This window comes from Lissotriton vulgaris, chromosome 3_1 (assembly GCF_964263255.1).
Source record: "Lissotriton vulgaris chromosome 3_1, aLisVul1.2, whole genome shotgun sequence".
Classification (NCBI taxonomy): domain Eukaryota; kingdom Metazoa; phylum Chordata; class Amphibia; order Caudata; family Salamandridae; genus Lissotriton; species Lissotriton vulgaris.
Genome location: NC_141689.1, coordinates 1,380,470,323 through 1,380,491,522, shown reverse-complemented (window position 1 = coordinate 1,380,491,522; position 21,200 = coordinate 1,380,470,323). Strand labels below are relative to the sequence as shown.

The following is a 21,200-nucleotide window of genomic DNA, read 5'->3' as shown; positions in this document are numbered from 1 at the left end:
AATAGCCCCCCTTCCAGCAAGGCAATCTTAGGGATGTGGCAATGGGAAACCTGAAGACTGAGGCGGCGCTCCAGCAGTGAACCCACCCTGTTCCCCCCCCCCCCCCCTCCATAAAATATTTGCTTTACCGCCAAGAGGGAATGCTCCGCTTTGTTCACGCAAGAGCTTTGAGCTGTCCCCGAAGGGAGGCAAGCCTCTTACACATTGAAAAAGAGGGCACATTACAACTTTTTTGCTCCAAGTATTTAATGTCGCGAGCAAGGTTATCTTCTACCATGCGGGCTTCCTGCCTGCGAGCTATAGAGATGGAAGTGATAGTACCCCTGATCAAAGCTTTAAAAGCGTCCCACAAAATGTGGTTGTGGGTTTCCGGAAGATCATTGGTAGCGAAATATGATTGTATGGCCTGTCTTAATTACGCCACATCTACTTGGTCACGGAGGACATGCAGGGATGGGCACCACCGTGGGATGGAACCCGGGTATCTACCCACACCAGATAGGGCGATTTCTAAGTGGTCATGGTCTGAGATGGATATGTCAGAAATCACCGCAGAGTCCAAGGAGCGAATGAACGATTGGAATAGAAAGAAATAATCAATACGGGAGTTGGAGCGGTGGACATGGGAATAAAAAGTATAATCCTGTGCTTCCTCTTCCTGATAACACCAGTCATCTAGAAGGCCCAGAGCGTCTATTTCACGGTTGAGCCCTGCAGACATAGCCCCTGCTCCCTGGTAAGAAGAGGCGGTGCAATCTTGACTGGGGTCCCATACCAAATTTAAATAGTCTCCGAGAATGATGGGGTTAGTTTTACGAGAGAGCTGGTTCCGAAATAGGTCACGGAGAAGAGCATCCTGCGCTTGGTTTGGCGCGTATACGTTAAGCAAGGTAAGCGGCTTGCCCTGCAATACGACCTCCAGCTTGAGGAAACGACCTTCTTTATCCCTTATTGTGTGTGCGACCTGCATGGGAACACCTACCTTAAAAAAAACAGCTACCCCCACCGTCTTAGTTCATCCATAGGCCCAGAATTGCACAGGAAACTTAGGTTGACCCATGCGCGAAGTGTCAGTGTCCACCCACCCCACCCCCGAGAGCGGACTCCAGGGCTACAGCCAAGTCCTTGGGCCTCTCGGCCCCTCGCCAGCAAACGGGTGCCTTTCGCTCCTTTCGTGGCCAAGGAAGGGGCGCCCCCACACGTGCTGCCAGCCACGTGCCGCAGAATGTCCAACAGCGCGGTGGCGGCCGTGGAAACCACTGTGGCGGCAGTCGGGGACAACGGCGCGGCCAGTCCACACATACCCCCGCAGCACCTGCCTCAAAACCCTCCTAGTCCGTGCTTTCAGGCCCATGTGACGCCAGTGGGGGGCAGGGTTCGCCATCACCTCTCCCACTGGCGCACCGTTACGTCGGACAGGTGGGTGCTGCAAATCGTCCGAAGGGGCTACTCCCTCCCCTTTGAGGCGACCCCTCCAGCCATGCCACCGCAATTCCAGCGCGTGTCGGGGGATCACTTGCAACTTCTGCAAGAGGAAGTCACAGCCCTCTTGGCCAAGGGGCCCATCGAACGCGTTCCTGGGCCAGAAGTAGGGTGTGGTTGTTACTCCAACTACTTTCTGGTACCCAAGAAGGGCAAAGGGGGCCTACGCGCTATCTTGGACCTACGGAACGTCAACGGCTTCCTCGGAAGGAGAAGTTCAAGATGCTGACTCTGGCTCAGGTCTTAGCTGCCCTGGATCCAGGAGACTGGATGGTAGCGTTGGACTTGCAGGACGCCTATTTTCACATCCCCGTCCTGCCGGCCCACCGGCGTTACCTCAGGTTCACGGTAGGCCACGAGCACTTTCAATTTACCGTGCTCCCCTTCGGCCTTACCAGCGCCCCACGGGTGTTCACCAAAGTGATGGCGGTGGTTGCAGCCCATCTGCGCAGGTTAGGGGTTTCAGTCTTTCACTACCTCGACGACTGGTTGTTAAAGGCGGGCTCGCCCCAGACAGTCGTCAGCCACCTATAGACTACGGCCGACCTCCTGCACCTGCTGGGTTTCTCCATAAATGTGCCGAAGTCACACCTGTGTCCCTCTAAGAAGCTCCTCTTCATCGGAGTGGTTCTGGACTCGGCGCAGTTTCGGGTTTATCCACCCGAACAGCGGGTTCGGGATATTCAGGCTCTGATTCCGATCTTTCAGCCTTTATCCCGGGTTTCGGTCAGGTTGACGCTGCGGCTACTGGGGCTGATGGCCTCCTGCATCCTTCTGGTGCATCAAACCCGGTGGCGGATGCGGGCTCTGCAGTGGGACCTGAAGTTTCAGTGGGCCAAGTACAGGGCAACTTGTCCGACCATGTCTTGATCTCGGAGGGCACTGTAAAACAGCTGCAGTGGTGGCTCACGGACCGCGATTGGGTCAGTTGCAGATCCCTTTCCCTACCCCACCCGGAGCACGTAGTTGTGACGGACGTGTCCCTCCTGGGTTGGGGAGGCCACATGGGAGAGGCGGAGATCAGAGGTCTCTGGTCTCCGGCGGAGTCCCAGCTCCACATCAACCTTCTGGAGCTGCGGGCGATCCAACTTGCACTGAAGGCATTCCTCCCCTCTGTCCGGGGGAGTGTAGTGCAGGTGTTCACGGACAACACCACCGCCATGTGGTACTGCAACAAACAGGGCGGGTTGGGGTTGTGGACCCTATGCCAGGAGGCTCTGCGCCTCTGGCAATGGCTGGAACAACAGGGCGTGACCCTGGTGGTTTAACACCTGGCAGGTTCCCTGAACGCCAGGGCGGACTAACTCAGCCGTCGGTGCATGATGGATCACGAATGGCGTCTGAACTCGGACGTGGCGCAAGGCCTCTTTCAGCAGTGGGGAGAGCCTTGGTTAGATCTATTCGCCACGGAAGAGAACACGCAATGTCATCAGTTCTGCGCGTTGGAGTTTCCAAGGCACTCTCTCGGAGACGCTTTTCGTCGCGAGTGGAGTTGCGGTCTATTGTACGCCTTTCCACCTATACCACTTCTGCCCAGAGTGCTGAAGAAGATCAGGCGCGATCGGGCCCAGGTTATCCTTGTGGCTCTGGACTGGGCACGAAGATACTGGTATCCCGAGCTACTCGGCATGTCAGTTGATCCCCCGATTCGTCTGCCTCTTCGGGAGGACCTTCTGTCGCAGCAGCAGGGGACGGTCCTCCACCCGAATCTGTCCAGTCTCCACCTACAAGCTTGGAGATTGAGCGGCGACAGTTGAGGCCATTTGACTTGCCTCCCGAATTCTGTAATGTCATTCTGGCAGCCAGGGGTCCCTCCACAAAGTCGGTATACGCCTGCAGGTGGAACAGATTTGTGGCATGGTGCACAGCAAAGGCTGTGGATCCACTCTCTGCACCCCTTTCTGAGGTTGTCTTCTTCCTTCTTTCTCTTGCCCAGCAGGGCTTTGCTCTGGGCAATATCAAGGGCTACCTTTCTGCCCTTTCCGCCTTCTTAAGGCTACCTGATCAGCCTTCCTTGTTCAAGTCCCCGATTGTAAATAGGTTTCTGAAGGGCATCACACACATGTTCCCTCCTGTTCCTTTTGTGATGCCCCAGTGGGACTTGAATCTTGTACTTACCTACCTAATGTGTGCTCCCTTTGAGCCGCTCCATAACTGTCCTCTCCGTCTTCTTACCTTGAAGACTGCTTTCCTGGTTGCCATCACCTCTGCCAGGAGAGTGAGTGAGCTCCAGGCTCTTTCTTCTAACCCTTCTTTCCTCTCTGTTCATCCAGACAAGGTTTTGTTGAGGACGAGACCTTCGTTCCTGCCCAAGGTTGTCACGGCCTTCCACATCGGGCAGTCCATTACCTTGTCCACCTTCTTTCCGCCTCCGCATTCCTCGAAAGAGGAAGAGAGGCTCCACCGTCTGGACCAAAAACGTACGCTCTCTTACTATCTGGATCGCACACGCCAGTTCCGGGTGGATGACCAACTCTTTGTTGGTTACGTGGGCGCTAAGATGGGAAAGGTGGTGCACAAGCGGACCGTCTCGCGGTGGATCATCTTGTGTATCCAGGCGTGTTACTTCTTGGCAAAGAAGGAAACCCCTGTGGGACTACGGGCTCATTCTACTCGGGCCACGGCGACTACCACTGCCCTGGGCCGAGGAGTGCCCTTGCAGGATATTTGCCAGGCAGCTACGTGGGCCTCGCTGCACACATTTGCAAGACATTATTGCCCGATCAGCCAAGTCCGGAGGGATGGCTTCTTTGGCCGTTCTGTCCTCCAGGACTTTCTGGTGTGATTATTGGTTCGCAGACCCACCACCGGGGCTGGTATTGCTGGGGTATCTATTCTAAGGTAAGGAATCGATCTCTAACGTGTCTCTTTCAGATGCACAAGTTACTACTTGTGTAACGATATATCTGTAAGAGACATTAGTTAGTGATAGATTCCTTACCGACCCACCCATCCTCCCCGTTCTGCGAACCGATATCTAGGGGTAAGGTCATCCCCTTTCAGGGCCCTAGTTTCATGGTACCAGTGTTGATTCTATCATGGCTCTGTGTATCTGGCGCGGAAAAGCTGTGTATCAGAACTGATGTCAGCGCGCATGGGCGGCGTCTAAGTACTCCGACGACGTCATTCCGGCGCTAACGACGCCGACGAACGCGGAACAGCAGACGACGCCTGCCGGCGAGCAGGGGTATTGCTACGCAAAATTTTCCGGATCCAGTCTGACGCCTGGGGATATTCTAAGGTAAGGGATCTATCACTAACTAATGTCTCTTACAGATATATCGTCACACAAGTAGTAACTTGTGCTTTAATGATTTTTCCAATTGTGTGAAGTGAAGAAAGAAAATAAACGTATTCTGTGCATTATAAATCTCATTTTGTGGAACAACTATTTGAAGGGAGTGTCTATTGACTATCACATCCAGTTACTAATTCTGGAATAAACATTTTTAACTGAATTTGAGACTGAAATATGTTTTGTCAGATCATCGTGAATTTACTCCTTTTCATCATGGTATTTATAAACCTTTTTCTTTCTAGGTGGTACAGAGCTCTGTTAAGAGGGATCCTAACTAATGGCCTTGTATCTCTCTATCAGTTGGATTATGGAAAACATGAGCTTGTCAGCTGTAGTAAAATACAGCCCCTTTCAGACAAGTTCAAACAACTTCCATTTCAAGCTGTGACTGCTCAGCTAGCAGGTAGCGTTCTTTATGCAAATTGTTATATTGTATGTAAATTGTTATTCTACTTTGTTTAGTACCTGTGGTTAAAGTACTGTACAAAGAGACCAGGGTCTCTATACTTATGATGATGTTGAGTTTTGTTTACTTTCCATCTTGTTTTGTCAACTAAGCACTGAATTCAGGGTACAACTGAGATTATTTGGACTGGATTTCAGTGTAAAATGCACACTACAGATAAACACATTTATAGTCCATCATTTCTAATTCATTTTACCATTTTATTTTTTCGGGTATTGTGTGTGTAATATACATTTTCCTACGTTGTCAACATGTGTGGTGCACATCTGACAGTAGTGTGGACTTTTATTGGTATTAACTGACTGGGATGTAGGTTTCCATATGGTGCCTGGGGATTTCTTGTAGGCCTGTATCTCAGACGTCATATGATGATTCCTTTCTGGTATTGCTTTTTATCACTCCTTTACAGACTGGTGTAATTGTTGTGAAATCAAGAGCATTTGTAACCGACATTGCGTGAAGTGTTGCTTCACTAAATGATCCCTCGGCTCTGACCTGGCATATGTATTCTGCATATCTTCTGAAAATACCTCAACCCAGCACTCTGTTACTGCCATTGGTGCTCCTGATGCACCCTTGACCGTTGAGCCGACCTCACTTGTTGAAGCAGTCAACTGTAGTGGAAGCCCTTACACCCTTGGTGCATGGCGGTCACTGTTATGGAGTGAGCTGTCATGTTTGGCAATATTCTGCAGAGGACTTCAAGGTGCAACCTCCTGAATCTTATCCACCACTGTGCGAGAGCCCATTGCCTAGTTTGGAGGATTGACAGCTGTTTATGCCAGTGAAGACAGCTGGTAATGTATCAGAACCATCGAGAGATTCTACTGTTTGTATTGACTGACTCTTCCAGAGTAAACAAAAACGCTGTTTTTTTTATATAACACTCCCCTACCAGGGTTGCCCTTTGGCGGCATGCTTCACCATCGGGTCCATCCTGTTTTCCTGCGGAACGGGCATGCTACAACCTACATGTTACGTGGGGGCACTCTTTTGTTGTTTACTACCTCTGCGTGTGACACATGCTACTCCTCACTGACACTGTTCTGCTCCAGAAATGACATGCAGAGCCTATATTGGCACCATTCCCATGCCCTGACGTCCGTTCCTCTTTTTTTCCATACACGCAGATCCCATCCAGAGCTACTTCATCTGTTAAGACTGATTAACGCTGTCCCAAATCTAGGAATCTGCATGCTGGTCACAAACAATTTGATAGTGGGTCTCTACGTCTGGGGGCGTAGACAGCAACGGGTGGGAGTGGGCCCTATATATTTCAGACCTCCTTGATTACTTGTCCCAAAGTGAGGGTATTTTCCCGATATTTGGGGAAAGCCTATTGTGTTCCTACTTCACGCAGACAAAATGATGATTTTTGATCGAACTCCTAAGCAGAACCCCCAGGATTTTTCAATATGCAACAAAAAAAATTAGCAAAATCAGCACTTTTGTAAAAATCCTGCTATCTTTGCAAAATATGTATTTACAAAAACAAAATGCTGTCACTGAGCCAGTAAAGGGAGGGGGAGCAGCAGCCAGCAGAGGTGTTAAATTCCTATTTCGCCTGCCTTTGAAATGCACCTAGCCTCTTCCTGAGCAATGAGCCTGCAGCCCACCTCATACGCTTGTGTGTCCCCTGCAAACCCTGCAAGCCATTGGAAGCCTCTCCTGCCCCCCCTCCACTGCACTTCTCTCCCCTGCATTGTCTCCTCTTAACCCCAAACTTCCCTATGTCTCAAACATTTTTTTGTACAAACTCTCAAGCTGTGCTGCTGGAGAGACTGCAACATTACAGACTGTGACATAATATAGTCTCGAGCAGTGACAGAGCAGAAGCCATCAGTATTTTTGTGGGGGCATATTTTGTTCCTAATGCAAAAATTGTTTTTTGAGGTTTTGGGCCGCAAATTTGGGTTTTATTTGGTCGCAAATTTGCTACCCAAAGTCACAAAATATTGTGGGGTCTAAGGGTCTAAATAGCTGTCTGTTGGCACTGCAAAAATTAGCTTTTATTGTATCTAAAAGCAAAACTAAGAGTGCATTGGTTGAAGAAGCCGAAATATGGATATTTTGCTTGATTTTTGGGTGGTCAAAAATTGAAACTGTAAAATCGGATCCTTTTTTGGGGAAGATAGTGTAAGGGAATCTTAAGTGAGAAAGCTCATATAGAAAAAAAATATTTAAAGCCACTTCCCAGGCTAAATGTCTGGGCTCCTGTTTTAGGACCGCCAGAAGAAGACATTTTGCACTCGTATTTGAGGTATTTCGTGCAAAGATTCCTGCCTTCCTATTATATGGTACAGAATTGATTGATGTGTCAAAATGGGGATTTTTAAACACAATGGAAAGCCGAATTCTTAGACACCTGGCCTCTGTTAACTCATCTCTTTCGGTGCCCACCCTAAGGCTGAGTAGTACTAAGATACAGAACTTCGCTGGAGTAGTGTGTAGGACCGGGGTCCTATCAAAGAGCGACCATGGTACACTTAGGTTCTGGCTCTGAAAATACATTTTAGATGGTCTAAAAGAAAATTAATTTATCTAAAGAAATTTTATGATTACGATAGATTTGCTGCAATTAGTTAAGTCTTTGATTTCTACTCTGATTCTGCACCAATAAAAAGCTACTTTACAGCTCGCCACCTGGTCATTAAGTTTTTGTATGGACAGGGAGGCCTGTATTGTAAATAGGGGTTACCGTCCGGCTATTGATTCCTGTTTGATAAAACACAGGCCTATGCTTTGTGGAGTCTGCCGCATGGAGTGTGCTGTTTTTGGGTACTGCGAAGGCTGGGCATGCTTCCTTTAACCACATGACTGCTGGCCATTTTCCCCCCCTGTGCTGGATTTTGCACTTTTGCTGGCACCATGACGAGCTCAGCTCGTCATCAGCACACGACACCCGTGGGTGATGACGAGCTGAGCTCGTCATCAGCATCGAAAGGGTTAAATCCCCTCCTAGCAAAATGGTATGGTTCATCAGTGATCTGTAACCTGTGCAAAAATGGTCCCCAAGATATTAACCATGTTTTATTAATTTGTACTGCTTTGCTAATATATTGGCGGAAATGGATGTGGCCAATATGCTTGTAGTTATCTATCCTCTAGCTTCATAAGTACCACAATCACTTTATGTTCCTCCAAATGAAATATTTTGTAATAGAATGTGTAACTTTTTAAAGAGTTCTTAAAAAATATATTTAGATGCACTAATTTGTATGCTGTAGAGGCTAATAGCGTTCCCCATGTGGGTATTTCTTACTTTTTATGTATTCGTTATTTGTATTGTTCTATTGCAATTTCGTGGTACATAAATTATTTCTCAAATTCTTTCACTGATGACGTGAAAGGCACTTTACATTTTTCTCTGTATAACATGTTGCAAGTCTTTTCTGAATATCGTCAGACTGCATCAAGAAACCATCTGTAGCTGTCTTGTGCCGGTATGGCGTGCTGGCTCTATCTCTGTGCTGTTCCACAAGACACATCTTGGTGACTTCACTGGAACTATAAAGTGCCTACCCAAGTGCAACAACCCTCATTTCCTTTTTTCTGGGCCATTCGTCAGAAATCTTGATCTATCTTGTTGATTCGACGAACTCTCATTCATTTTTCAGAATGTCTGCAGAAATGAACTTGGAAATTACTACTAGCAAACGTAGTGCTTAGGGATAACTAAAACGTCTGGGTTCTAAGCATGGTCTGGACTGTACTGAATAAATGTCCATTTCAGACAAAATATGCCTATTGTGTTTGGTGTTAAGGTACAGCTTGAAGTCGTGCAACATTTGTGGCTCCATACACCCCAAGACATAAATAAGCTCAATGAAAAAGGTTTTATGGTCCATGTCCATTATGAGCACCGGGCTTGATACCATTCAAATTGTAGGTCAAGCTTTCTGTCTGTCATCTCCATGATCAAAATCATTGACGGAAGAAAGAAGAAACTACAAGAAAAAGAAACATGGAGACTCTTTGCCAAAGCGTCAATCACATTCAAATTCCAAGTCACTCTGTTGTTGTTTGCTCTTTGAAGACTCATCCTTTCATCCAGAGCCAAAGAAAATCGCTCCACCTAAGAAGCCTCCTCCATTTGCATTACTAACTCCTGCCCAAGGTCTGTCAACTGCTCTTCAACCGCCAGCACCATTCCCCGCATTGCTGTAGGTCTAACCAGTATTTCATGTGCTGGAAGCCCTTCTGGCTTTCTTCTTAAATACCATTTTGGAAATGTTTTGGTGTGCATTGGTCCTCCCTGTCACTGCCTACGAACTGCATGGGGCTTTTCAACATTTGGTTCTGATTTCTGCTTGTAGATCTTACCCCTTTGCCTTGCATCTCTAATTTCATAAAGAACTCTTCCAGCTTCATCTGCAAACATCCCAGCGCCAAGGCCTTGGCCAGTTGACCTTCTTGTGGTATTAATGCTGGCACCATTGGTACCTCCGTTAGAACAGCCCTTGTCAAAATCTGACACTATCCCGCAGAGGTTGAGAAGGAAAGCCCTTTGGACAGTTGCGGAGAAAAGGTTCAGGGTGGAACAATTCCCTTCAGCATTTCTGGCACACAATTCATGAGCTGTTGGGCCTTGATTTTGACCAGATTCAGGTGCCTGATGCCATTCAACATGACTGATATGATAGCAATGAAGCAGGTAATGTTTTCCCGCCCCTATCTGACAGTAAATTATTTAGCTCTCAAACATGCTAGTTGGCTAGTTACTTTTCTTGGAGTTGTGATAAACTGTCCCTAAGGTCCATGCCTCCGTGAAGTGGCTTAATTTTTCAGCCCTAACAAAGAGTGCAGATGGTCTAGAGCTTCCCATGCCAATTGTTAGGTTCATGTCTATTATCATATGAGGGCTGTAACACTCGTCTTCCACTTTGTGAGCTTTCTGCATTTTAATGAGACCCTAATTGACCCAGTGACAACTGCATGTTAAAAGCTGACGTACACTCCAGCAGTGAATCATTTGAACGTCCGGCATTATAGAAGTGCAACTGGAGATCCATCTTTCTTGTCCCTTCAATCTTCCCCAGAAAGCCTGGTTATGCAGGCCTCATCTTATACCACACAAACTCTGGCTGCTTTCCTGGCTGGCATGCTGGATAGAGTTGAAGAAGCTAGAGCCGGTAAGAAAGAACTTTTCAGCAGGCAGTTTGTCACACCGCGATTTACATATGACACATTTGTTGGGGAGGTATACCCATGCTTTGTAGGATACAGCACAATATTGGTTCTGACCGGATCACCTCCAAGACCACTTCACTTGGGTGGTTCGTGATAGGTTACCTCTAGACAGGTTATCAATGCCGGCTTGGATACTGCTGGTACGCAAGTTATAGTTAATTCAGTTATTTATAACTGGTGAATTTAGTTGTTTTTTTAGCTTAAAATTGTATTTTTAAACTGACACCTTATCCTTATTATAATGTCACTGTAACCGTTTTTCAATGAATTTCTAAGGTTTTTTTGCAGTTAACATGAAGTAATTCTTTATTACTTATTATGTATTATGTCATTTAATTACCATTTATTATGCCAACCCTGTGCAGCACCCAGCCTTTGGCCATGAAGGGTTGGGGTTTAACTTAAAGTTAGGTATTGTTATACCCAAGTAGAACGCCACATTAACCATTAATCTTGTGTGAATTTCTAGGGGTGTTTTTTAATGTGAAGTAAGATATTATTATCATACCTATCAGAACCATCCGCACAGCCTTTGTCCGGGCACAGTGGGGTGTTGAGAGCAGGGCCTGGGCAACGGCCAATTCCTGCCCCCAACTCTCCATGGGTGCTCAACCCCACTATTGCTGGCCAATTCCCCCCCCCCTTTCATTTGCGTAACTTCCTGCGGTCACCTGCCATACATCCCGAGTCCTAAAATGGCGGGCGCAACATCTCTTCATGTTGTGGCTAGTAAATCACGTTGCTTGCTCCAGCCAATCAGAATGCTCTATTTGACATTGTTTTGCCTAAATAATACCGCACTTCTAGATATCTAAAAATTTTAAAGCTTAGTTTCTCTCAAAGGGTGAACGGATTTTCAGCAAATCACAAAAAGAATGCTTTTTTGGTGAGAATCAAGGTTTCTGCCAAATTTGATGTCTTTATGTTAAGCCCTTAAGATTGTATTTCGAAGCTTCCTCTGGTAATTGCATGGGGGAAAACACGTTTTGGGACCTCCCCTCGCTCTTTGTTCTCATCCCTGCTTGATGAATCACCCCAAAACAAAACCTTCTAGGAAGTAGGTGATGTGGGTGAATCTTTTTTTTTTTGTGGAAGATTCTTCAAACGCTGCCAAAGTTGTTAGCAAAACAAAAAATCAATTTCATATGGAAACTCTGTCCTGACTATAACTACGCAGTGGTGCCAGTCACTGCGTAATGTGTGTGTATATACAAAGGGGTGATCCTACAAACAACCAGGTCAGGCCCACCAAGGCAGGATCAGTGTGAGGTAGTGGGTGCATGGCCCCTTTATTGTATATCCACAAAGGCCAGGATCAAAGGTATTCGCACAAGCAAGACTCTCACTCCACAGTTCTAATCCCCATTAATATATTATATATATATATCAAAGAAAGACGTGCGCAATACCTCACGCTGCACGGGCCACACCAACAGTGCTTGTGAAAGATCTTTTTATTAAAAAAAACAGGCATAACGCGTTTCGAGTTTACAGAACTCTTCATCAAATGCCAAGCTGCTATATATATATATATCATCACACCACCTCCCTATTACTGGGCACTCAAACAAAGGCTTACACAACTGATGGAGGGTCACTGTGTACCACTTTATAGGTAGGGTTGGGGGCTCCGAGTGCTTGGAGGTGTTGCTACATAATTTCTCAGGAGCATGACCCACTCTCGGCCACCCGCCTACTAAGGATTGCCAACTTTGGTGCAAGTAGTGACCGATGCAGGAAGGGAGTCGGGGGAGACTACCTCTCTCTCTCTGACCGTTCTGTGTGACTAGCGTTATCCAGAGACTGTTGGATTTAATGAGCACATGCAAAAAAAACAGACGCATGCCGGAAACTTTAGTTACTGCTACGAGGAAATGCAGGTATTGAACTTTGAAAATTACGCACTTAGCAGCATTAAGATCCACTGGGAATTCATCGAACGTTTGAATGTAAAATACAGTGCATTATGGGAACTGTATTCTTTTATTAAGGTCATGTGACTTCCAGCATAAATGAGCACGCACAAAGCACTTTGTTTTCACGTCTGTTTCCACCCGTGAACAAGGCTCACGCTGAAACGCGTAGGGGATATGGAAACCTATGCTGCTTGTCTTTGAATTAAATGCCATTAACACAGAAATGGGCCTCTGCTTTGTTGTTTCGCTGATGGCGCTTTGATGGGCTGCTCCATGCCCATTGTTTCCAGAGGCCGCCATGTAGGGTCGGGGGCTCTGTGTGCGCTTGGAGGTGTTGCTATATATATATATATATATATTACCCACTGGCGATAGCCAGTAGGTATATATAGTTAGCATTTTTTCTCTATGGAACTTTTGAAAATTCTATGTCTAATAACTTTGGCGTTTGTGGACGGAATTGGCTGAAATTTTCAGGAAAATGGCACATTTTGTTTCTGAGCAGCCCCTGAAAATTTGGGGGGGGGGTCGTCAAGGGGGGGCCGAGAAAAAAGGGGGGTCCCAAAACGCGTTTTTCCCATTCATTTTTCCATAGGGCGGTTGGCCTCACTTTTAGCTCGAACGGCTGAATGGATTTGCACGAAACTTGGCAAAATTGTAGGGACTGTTAGCCCGATGTGCCTTTGCTAGGTCTCAATATATGTGCTTCAGTGGATTTTGAGAAATTAACGTTTAAAATAAGATATATATCTGTAACAGCGCTCCGGGCAGCGCTCCGGTTCGCGTACTTTTCGCGTAACGGAACTTTGCGATGCGAAGCTGATTGGCTCTCCGGTGTCTGTCAACATTCTAAACAGTCCGGAGCGGCCGCCATCTTGTCTCTCGGTAGGATCGAGAGACAAGAGGAGGCCAAAACAAACTGGGAAATGAAGGAAAGGGGGCAAGGTAGACCCCTTCTGACCCCTAGGATTGATGAGGGGGATATTATAGAGCCACGCGGGGCCCAAAAAAAAAAAAAATCCGATTTTTTCGCCGTAGAGACGCGTCTTGGTACGCGAACCGGGCAGCTAACCGGGAAGCTAACCGGCAGTGTAACGGGAGTCTGAGGAGTAGCTGATTGGCTGTCAACATTGTAAACAGTCCGGAGCGGCCGCCATCTTGTCTCTCGGTAGGATCGAGAGACAAGAGGAGGCCAAAACAAAGGGGGAAATGAAGGAAAGGGGGCAAGGTAGACCCCTTCTGACCCCCTAGGATTGATGAGGGGGATATTATAAAGCCACGCGGGGCCAAAAAAAAAAAAAATCCGATTTTTTCGCCGTAGAGATGCGTCTTGGTACGCGAACCGGGCAGCTAACCGGGCAGCTAACCGGGAAGCTAACCGGCAGTGTAACGGGAGTCTGAGGAGAAGCTGATTGGCTGTTATCATTGTAAACAGTCTGGAGCGGCCGCCATCTTGTCTCTCTGTGGGATCGAGAGACAAGAGGTGGGAAAAAAAAGGTGTAAATGAATGAAAGGGGTAAGGCAGACCCCTCCTGAACCCCTAGGATTGGTGCGGGGGCTATTAAAGTTCCCTGCGGGGCAAAAGAAAAAAATAAATGCGATTCTTCGCGGTAAAGGTGCTTCCTGGTACGTTAACCGGGCAGTTAACCGGCAGCGTAACGGGAGTCCGACATATTGTGTTTTTTGAACGTTTGTGATATGTGCACGTGTGGATTTTGTCTAATTAAGGTTAAAAAAAATATATATATATCTTTAAGCGTGTTCTGGCGCGCTTACGTTTTGGGTTTGGTTTGCGCTGCAGAGACGATACGTCACGGTTATGCGATGCATCATGAGGCGTCTCACGGGCTACGTGATACGTCACTTAATAAAGAATATATTTTACAGCTATAGATATTAGCTTTTAAAAAAACCAATGAAATTCACAGAAAAAACCATAGGTTATAGACCATATATAGTTAGGAATTTGCATTTACAAAACCTTGAAAATTCAATGAAAAAACCATAGGTTATAGACCATATATAGTTAGGGATTAGCATTTAAAAAACCTTATTTTATTTGCACAAAACCATTGAAATTCCATATATAGTTAGTTGCACTAACTATATATCGCGGACCCGCAATCCACTGCTAATGATGTCACATATTACATCATTCATGACATGGTCAGTGACATCACTGATGACATCACTGATGACATCTCAAATGACATCACTGATGACATCACTGATGACATCTCAAATGACATCACTGATGACATCACTGACATCTCATTTGACATTACTGATTACATCACTGATGATATCATTTATGTGATAATACATCTTCAGACTCTAATATAACCATAGATACACTCAGTGTAAAAAGGCACTCACAGACTGTCACACATCCATGGAGTTACTCACACACCTAGTCAGTCATGCAAAGAATCAATCACATCTCCATTTCCTCAACTATACAGTTATACACACCTTACTTATTCAAACATATACTAACACATATTTACTCTCTTATACAATCCTTGATACAAGTTCACAATGATTCATACAGCCACTCTCACATTTACTGGCTCTTATGTTCAGTTATTTATATATGTCAACTCTCACATGGAGTGTGTTTTACATATGTACTTACTTTGACATGTAGCACTGAGATATCCATTCACTCACTAATATACTCATGCACACAGTCAACTGTCCATACAGCTGTTTCTACATGCACTTTTGAACCCATACACCTACGGAATCAACTGCTCACACATCTATGCACAGAGTTATACACCTCCCAGCCACCCACACACATACTCAGTCTCCCATACAAATACTTGGGCAACCATTCAATAACCCATATAGTTTCTGATATAGCTACTGATTTAAACATGCAGCAGTTTACAGAACAACATAAATAATGATTGCCAAATGAAGACACTTTAATCACTAACCCATGCACTCAGTGAGACACATTTAATCATTCTCTCATACAGTCAGTCATGCACCTACTAAATCCTTCATCCAGACACTTATACATCCACTCATTCTTCAATATGTAAGACATATTTTAACTTTACAGAAACATACAGTCACTGGGTGTTGTCATCAGTGATGTCATTTGAGATGTCATCAGTGATGTCATCAGTGATGTCATTTGAGATGTCATCAGTGATGTCACTGACCATGTCATGAATGATGTAATATGTGACATCATTAGCAGTGGATTGCGGGTCCGCGATATATAGTTAGTGCAACTAACTATATATGGAATTTCAATGGTTTTGTGCAAATAAAATAAGGTTTTTTAAATGCTAATCCCTAACTATATATGGTCTATAACCTATGGTTTTTTCATTGAATATATATATATATATATATATATATATATATATATATATATATAATCATCACACCACCCCCCTATTACTGGGCACTCAAACAAAGGCTTACACAACTGATGGAGGGTCACTGTGTACCACTTTATAACAGTGCTTTATTTCCTAGAACAGCGTCTCTTAAAGTACACAATGAGATACAGCCATTATTTGACTTCCAATGTTAATCTCCCCCATCTACTGAAGGCACCATTCTCGAGGACAACAACTATGATGAGAAACATCATGAACCAAAACTATACATAGGTCACTTTCTGACCAGCATAAACGAGCTTTCACTTGTGGCAGTACTGTAGAACAGCAAGAGATGAACAACCACCACCAATCCTGGAGGAGGAGGTGCTGAAAATGAAGCTATACATAAAAAGCTTTCAGGACCCATCACTATCTAATCTAACATTTTGCTGTGCCCAAACGGTGAAATTAGGATATGACAAAAATGTAGAAGGTAGGAGGTGCACTGCTAGGTTGTTGCTATTTTCACAGTGAAAATTTTAAGCAAGTTTCGGGTGCTCTTGAGGGTGGTGCAAACCGTCCATGCACCGGATATTTAAGAGACTGAGTTGTGTATACAGAAAGTCTTCTGATACATCCCCTGTTAAGGCACACCAGTGGTGTTCACATTAAGTAATTCACAGGATAGTTGGTTGGTAAGTTCAAAGTTTTCAAGTTTTTAATAACAATTCTTCATACTGATATTCACAACATATCAGTGGTTGTACATCTTCATTAGGTTAATGCATAAGTTGATCCCCAATGCATTTCGGGCATGAGTGCCCTTGATCACGGAGTTCTGAAGAGGAAGAAAATTGAGGTGTGGTAAGTGACCGTGTTTGATAAAAAAAGAGAGTAGGGGTTGGGTTTTAAACGTGAACTAAGTGAGGGGTTGTGCTTCATAAAATAACACGAATCGAGTGCGCTGATGCTACAGGCTTAATGCGTGAGGGAAAAGGTAGTGTGGGACCTTGTCCCTTATTGATCTCTACTATCACGCTAACGTGCTTTCAGCCCCTGCATGAATACAATGGTTTCACTCTCACTCACGTCTACGACCCGCGAATGGAATGAACTACCACGCACGCTACACCGTAGCATTAAGTAAGTTTCTCGTTCACCTCGCTCTCTGCTGATAAAGTTTTACCAGACACATGCACTTTGCATCGTGTCACACACAGCCGATTAGACTTTAAAAACTTGAAAACTTTGAACTTACCAACCAACTATCCTGTGAATTACTTAATGTGAACACCACTGGTGTGCCTTAACAGGGGATGTATCAGAAGGCTTTCTGTATACACAACTCAGTCTCTCAAACGGTGAAATTAGTCATGCCTAGGTAATTCTAAGGTACCATGTCACCTTAGGCAAAAAAATGTTTTAATTTTGTACATTCACAATATACCAGTTTTCGTTTTGAAGCACTGTGAGGCCAAAGGTTATCAATCAATCAATCATAGCATTTGTAAAGTACACTACTTACCCATGAGGGTCTCAAGGCGCTGGGGGATGCTGCGACTGCTCGAAGAGCCAGGTCTTGAGGAGTCTTCTGAAGGACAGCAGTTCTTGGATCTGCCATAGGTGGATGGGGAGGGTGTTCCAGGTCTTGTTCCAGGAGAACGATCTGCCGCCGGAGGTCACTCTTGGGATCCGGGGTACTGTGACCAGGGCGAGGTCGGCAGAGCAGAGCTGGCGGGTAGGGGTGTAGAAGCGGCTGTTGTGGTACGCTGGTCCTGTGTTGTGGAGTGCCTAGTGTGCGTGGGTGAGGTGCTTGAAGGTTATCCTCTTGTTGACTGGGAGCCAGTGCAGGTCTCTCCGGTGGGTGTGATGTGGCTGCAGCGAGTGATGTCGAGGATCAGGCGTGCAGAATCGTTCTGGATGCGTTGAAGCCGTTTCAGGAGTTTGGCCGAGGCTCCTGCGTAGAGGGCGTTTCCGTAGTCCAACCTGCTGCTGATGAGGGCCTGGGTGACCGTTTTCTTGTTTTCGTGGGGATCCACCTGTAGGTCTTGCGAAGTATGCGGAGGGTGTTGAAGCAGGAGGAAGAGACAGTGTTGACCTGCTTGGTCATGGAAAGGGTGGAGTCGAGGATGACCCCTAGGTCGCGTGCGTGGTTGGTGGTTGGTGGGTGTTGGAGCTGTTACTAGTTCGGTCAGCCACCAGGAGTCGTTCCAGGCCGAAGGGGTGGATCCGAGGATGAGGACCTCCGTCTTGTCAGAGTTCAGCTTCAGTCGGCTGTTCTTCATCCATTCGGCGACAGCCTTCATTCCTTCGTGGAGGTTGGTTTTGGTGGTCCTTGGTGAGGGAGAGGATCAGCTTGATGTCGTCGGCGTAGGAGATGATGTTGAGATCGTGCAGTCGGGCGACGTTGGCGAGTGGTGCCATGTAGATGTTAAACAGTGTTGGGATGAGCCCTGGGGTACCCCGCAATGTGGCTTTGCAGCAGAAGGGGGGGAGGCGGATGCTCTGTGTGCTGCCAGAGAGGAAGGAGGTGGTCCAGTCCAGGGCCTTCTCTAGGATCCCGGCGTCGTGGAGGGGTGTTCGTAGTGTGCAATGGCAGACTGACGAAGGCGGCTGACGGGTCCAGGAGGATGAGGGCCGCGGTTTCTCAGTTTTCTAGCAGGGTCCTGATGTCATCGGTGGCGGCGAAGAGGGCAGATTCGGTGCTGTGGTTGCTGCGGAACCCGGACTGGGATGGGTCCAGGATGCTGTTCTCCTCGAGGTAGCAGGTAGCAGGTCAGTTGTTTCTTGACGGTCTTCTCGATGACCTTCGCCAGGAACGGGAGCAGGGAGATGGGCCGGAAGTTCTTGAGGTCCTTGGGGTCCGCCTTGGGTTTCTTGAGTAAGGCGTTAAGCTCAGCGTGCTTGCAGCTCTCCGGGAAAGTTGTTGTCTTGAAGGAGATGTTGATGGCTTTCCGGAGATGGGTGTGATGGCGGTGCTGGCTTTGTTGGCAGTGCTGGCTTTGTTGGCGGTGCTGGCTTTGTTGGCGGTGCTGGCTTTGTTGAAGATGTGGTGTGGGCAAGGGTCTGACTGAGATCCGGAGTGGATGGTGTTCATGATCTTGATGGTGTCGTCGTCATTGATGTTTGTCCAGGAGAGTAGGCGGTTGGTGCGGGTGGTGGTCGTGGGGGCGGGTGTCTCAGTGGTTGTTGTGGCGGTCGTGTTGTTGAAGCTGTTGTGGATGTCTGTGATCTTGTGATGGAAGAAAGTGGCCAGCGAGTCGCACAGGTCTTGCAAAGGTGGGATGTTGTTGGTGTTGGAGCTGGGGTTGGAGAGTTGCTGCACTATGTTGAAGAGTTTGTTGCTGTTGTGTGCGTTGTTGTCTAGGCGGTCTTTGAAGGAGGCCTTTTTGGCTGATCTGATGAGGTGATGGTGTCTGCGGGAGGCGTTCTTGTTGGCTGCGTAGCTGTCCGTTATTCGTTCATGGAGCCAGTTCTTCTCCAGCTTTCGACAGGTTTGCTTGGAGGTCTTCAGTGAACCAGCTGACTTTCTTGCTGGTGTGACTGTTGGAGGGTTACTTGAGCGAGGCGAGGGTCTTGGCGCAGTCGTCGATCCACTGTCGGAGGTTGCGGTCAGCGGTGTCTGCGTCCGTGGGCTCTGGGCGAGGGTGGTGGCTAGCTGGTCTTCAGTGACTTTTCTCCAGCAGCGGCGAGGCATCTGTTGGGAGTGGTGGTGCGTGGTGGGTTTCCGGAAGGTGAAGTGGATTCAGCGATGGTCGGTCCAGTGGGTTTTGGTGGTGTGTTTGAAGGAGACGTGGGGGATTGCGGAGAAGATGGGGTCAAGGGTGTGGCCGGTGGAGTGGGTGGGTGTTGTGACGAGTTGCTTGAGTCCGAGGTTGGCTAGGTTTTCGATCAGGGTGGTGGAGTTGGTGGTGTTGTTCTCGAGGTGGAAGTTCGGGTCCCCAAAGAGGATGTAGTCCATGGAGGCGAGGGCATGTGTGCTGATGGAGTCTCTGAACTGTGGTCGGGTCCGGGGGGTCTGTAGACAAGGGTTCCTCTGAGAGTGGTGTTTGGGTCGGTGTGGATCTGGAAGTGCAGGTGTTAGGCAGTGCTGAGGGTGTTGGTGCTGGTCGAGACTCTGAGGGTGTTCCTGAGGACTATGGCGATTCCTCCTCCTACTCTGTTGGTGCAGTCCCTGCGGGTGATCTTGCAGAGTTCCGGGATGCCTTTGGCAATATCTGAAAGAAACCGGTTAGTGTTAGATTCCTTACCTCAGAATATCCCCAGGCGTCAGACTGGATCCGGAAAGTTTTACGTAGCAGTACCCCTGCGCGTCGGTGTCATGATCGCCGGGATGACGTCTTCGTAGTACTTAGACACCGCCCTCGCGCGCTGACGTCAGTTCTTCTTTTTTCCGCGCCAGCAAGCGCAGATCTGGGAAGAGCAGTACTCCTAGTCAATTTTTGACTAACTTTTTTGATCTGTTTTGGATCTTCTCGAGTCGACCTTCGACTCCGGTGCCGGTAGGGATGCCCGGTTTCAAACCGTGTGACGTTTGTCACGGACTGATGTCAGTGACCGACCCCCACCGTCTGTGCCTTTATTGCCTCGAGGCCGACCATGACGACAAGTTGTGTCCCGATTGCCGGGCCTTGACCTCGAAGGCTAGGCGGTCGAGGCGTCTCGAGCTTCGGCAGTCGGCCCCGCGCCGCTCGGAGTCCCGGTCGAGGAGAAGGTCGAGGGACCAGTCGTAGGGCTGCAGTCGTCACCGCTCGACGGTGGCAGTTCGTCGCCACGCCTGGCTCAGGTCCGCCAACATTTCGGCCGATGTCCAGGCCACGCTCATGGACATGCCGTTTGATGGCCGTCGCCTTTTTGGCGACAAGGCAGATAGTGCACTTGAGCGTTTTAAGGACTCCAGGGCTACGGCCAAGTTCTTGGGCTTGTTGGGCCAGCGCCAGCTAACTTCTGCCTTTCGTGGCCAAGGAAGGGGTGCCCATTCGAGTCCTGCCAGCCACGGGCCGCAGAACAAGGCTCAGCACAGCTGCGGAAGTGGTAACCACCGTGGCTGTTCCAGGGGACAACGGCAAGGCCAGTCCACATCACCCCCGCAGCATCCGCCTCAAAGCCTTCCTAGTCCGTGCTTTCAGGCCCATTCGACGCCAGTGGTGGGCAGGGTTCGCCATCACCTACTCCACCTACTCCACTGGGGTACCATCACATCGGACAGGTGGGTGCTGCAAATCGTCCGAATGGGCTACTCCCTCCCCTTCGAGGCGACCCCTCCAGCCATGCCACTGCAGTACCACTGTGTGTCGGGGGATCACTTGCAACTTCTGTGTGAGGAAATTACGGCCCTCTTGGCCAAGGGGGCCATCAAGCGCGTTCCTGGGCTAGAAGTAGGGTGTGGTTGTTGTTCCCACTACTTTCTGGTTCCCAAGAAGGGCAAAGGGGCCTACGCCCTATCTTGAGAAAGAGAAGTTCAAGATGCTGACTTTAGCTCAGGTCCTAGCTACCCTGGAGATTGG

General features: G+C 47.7%; 1 protein-coding gene across 1 annotated transcript in view; it reads left to right on the top strand.

The window, feature by feature from the left end:
* TDRD7 (tudor domain containing 7) overlaps positions 1-21,200 on the top strand; it is a 1,355,384-nt gene that overhangs the window by 1,185,380 nt on the left and 148,804 nt on the right. The window contains exon 16 of the mRNA XM_086961853.1: positions 5,023-5,183. Within this exon, the coding sequence (XP_086817979.1) occupies positions 5,023-5,183 (161 nt within the window). The remainder of the gene's footprint in view (positions 1-5,022; positions 5,184-21,200) is intronic.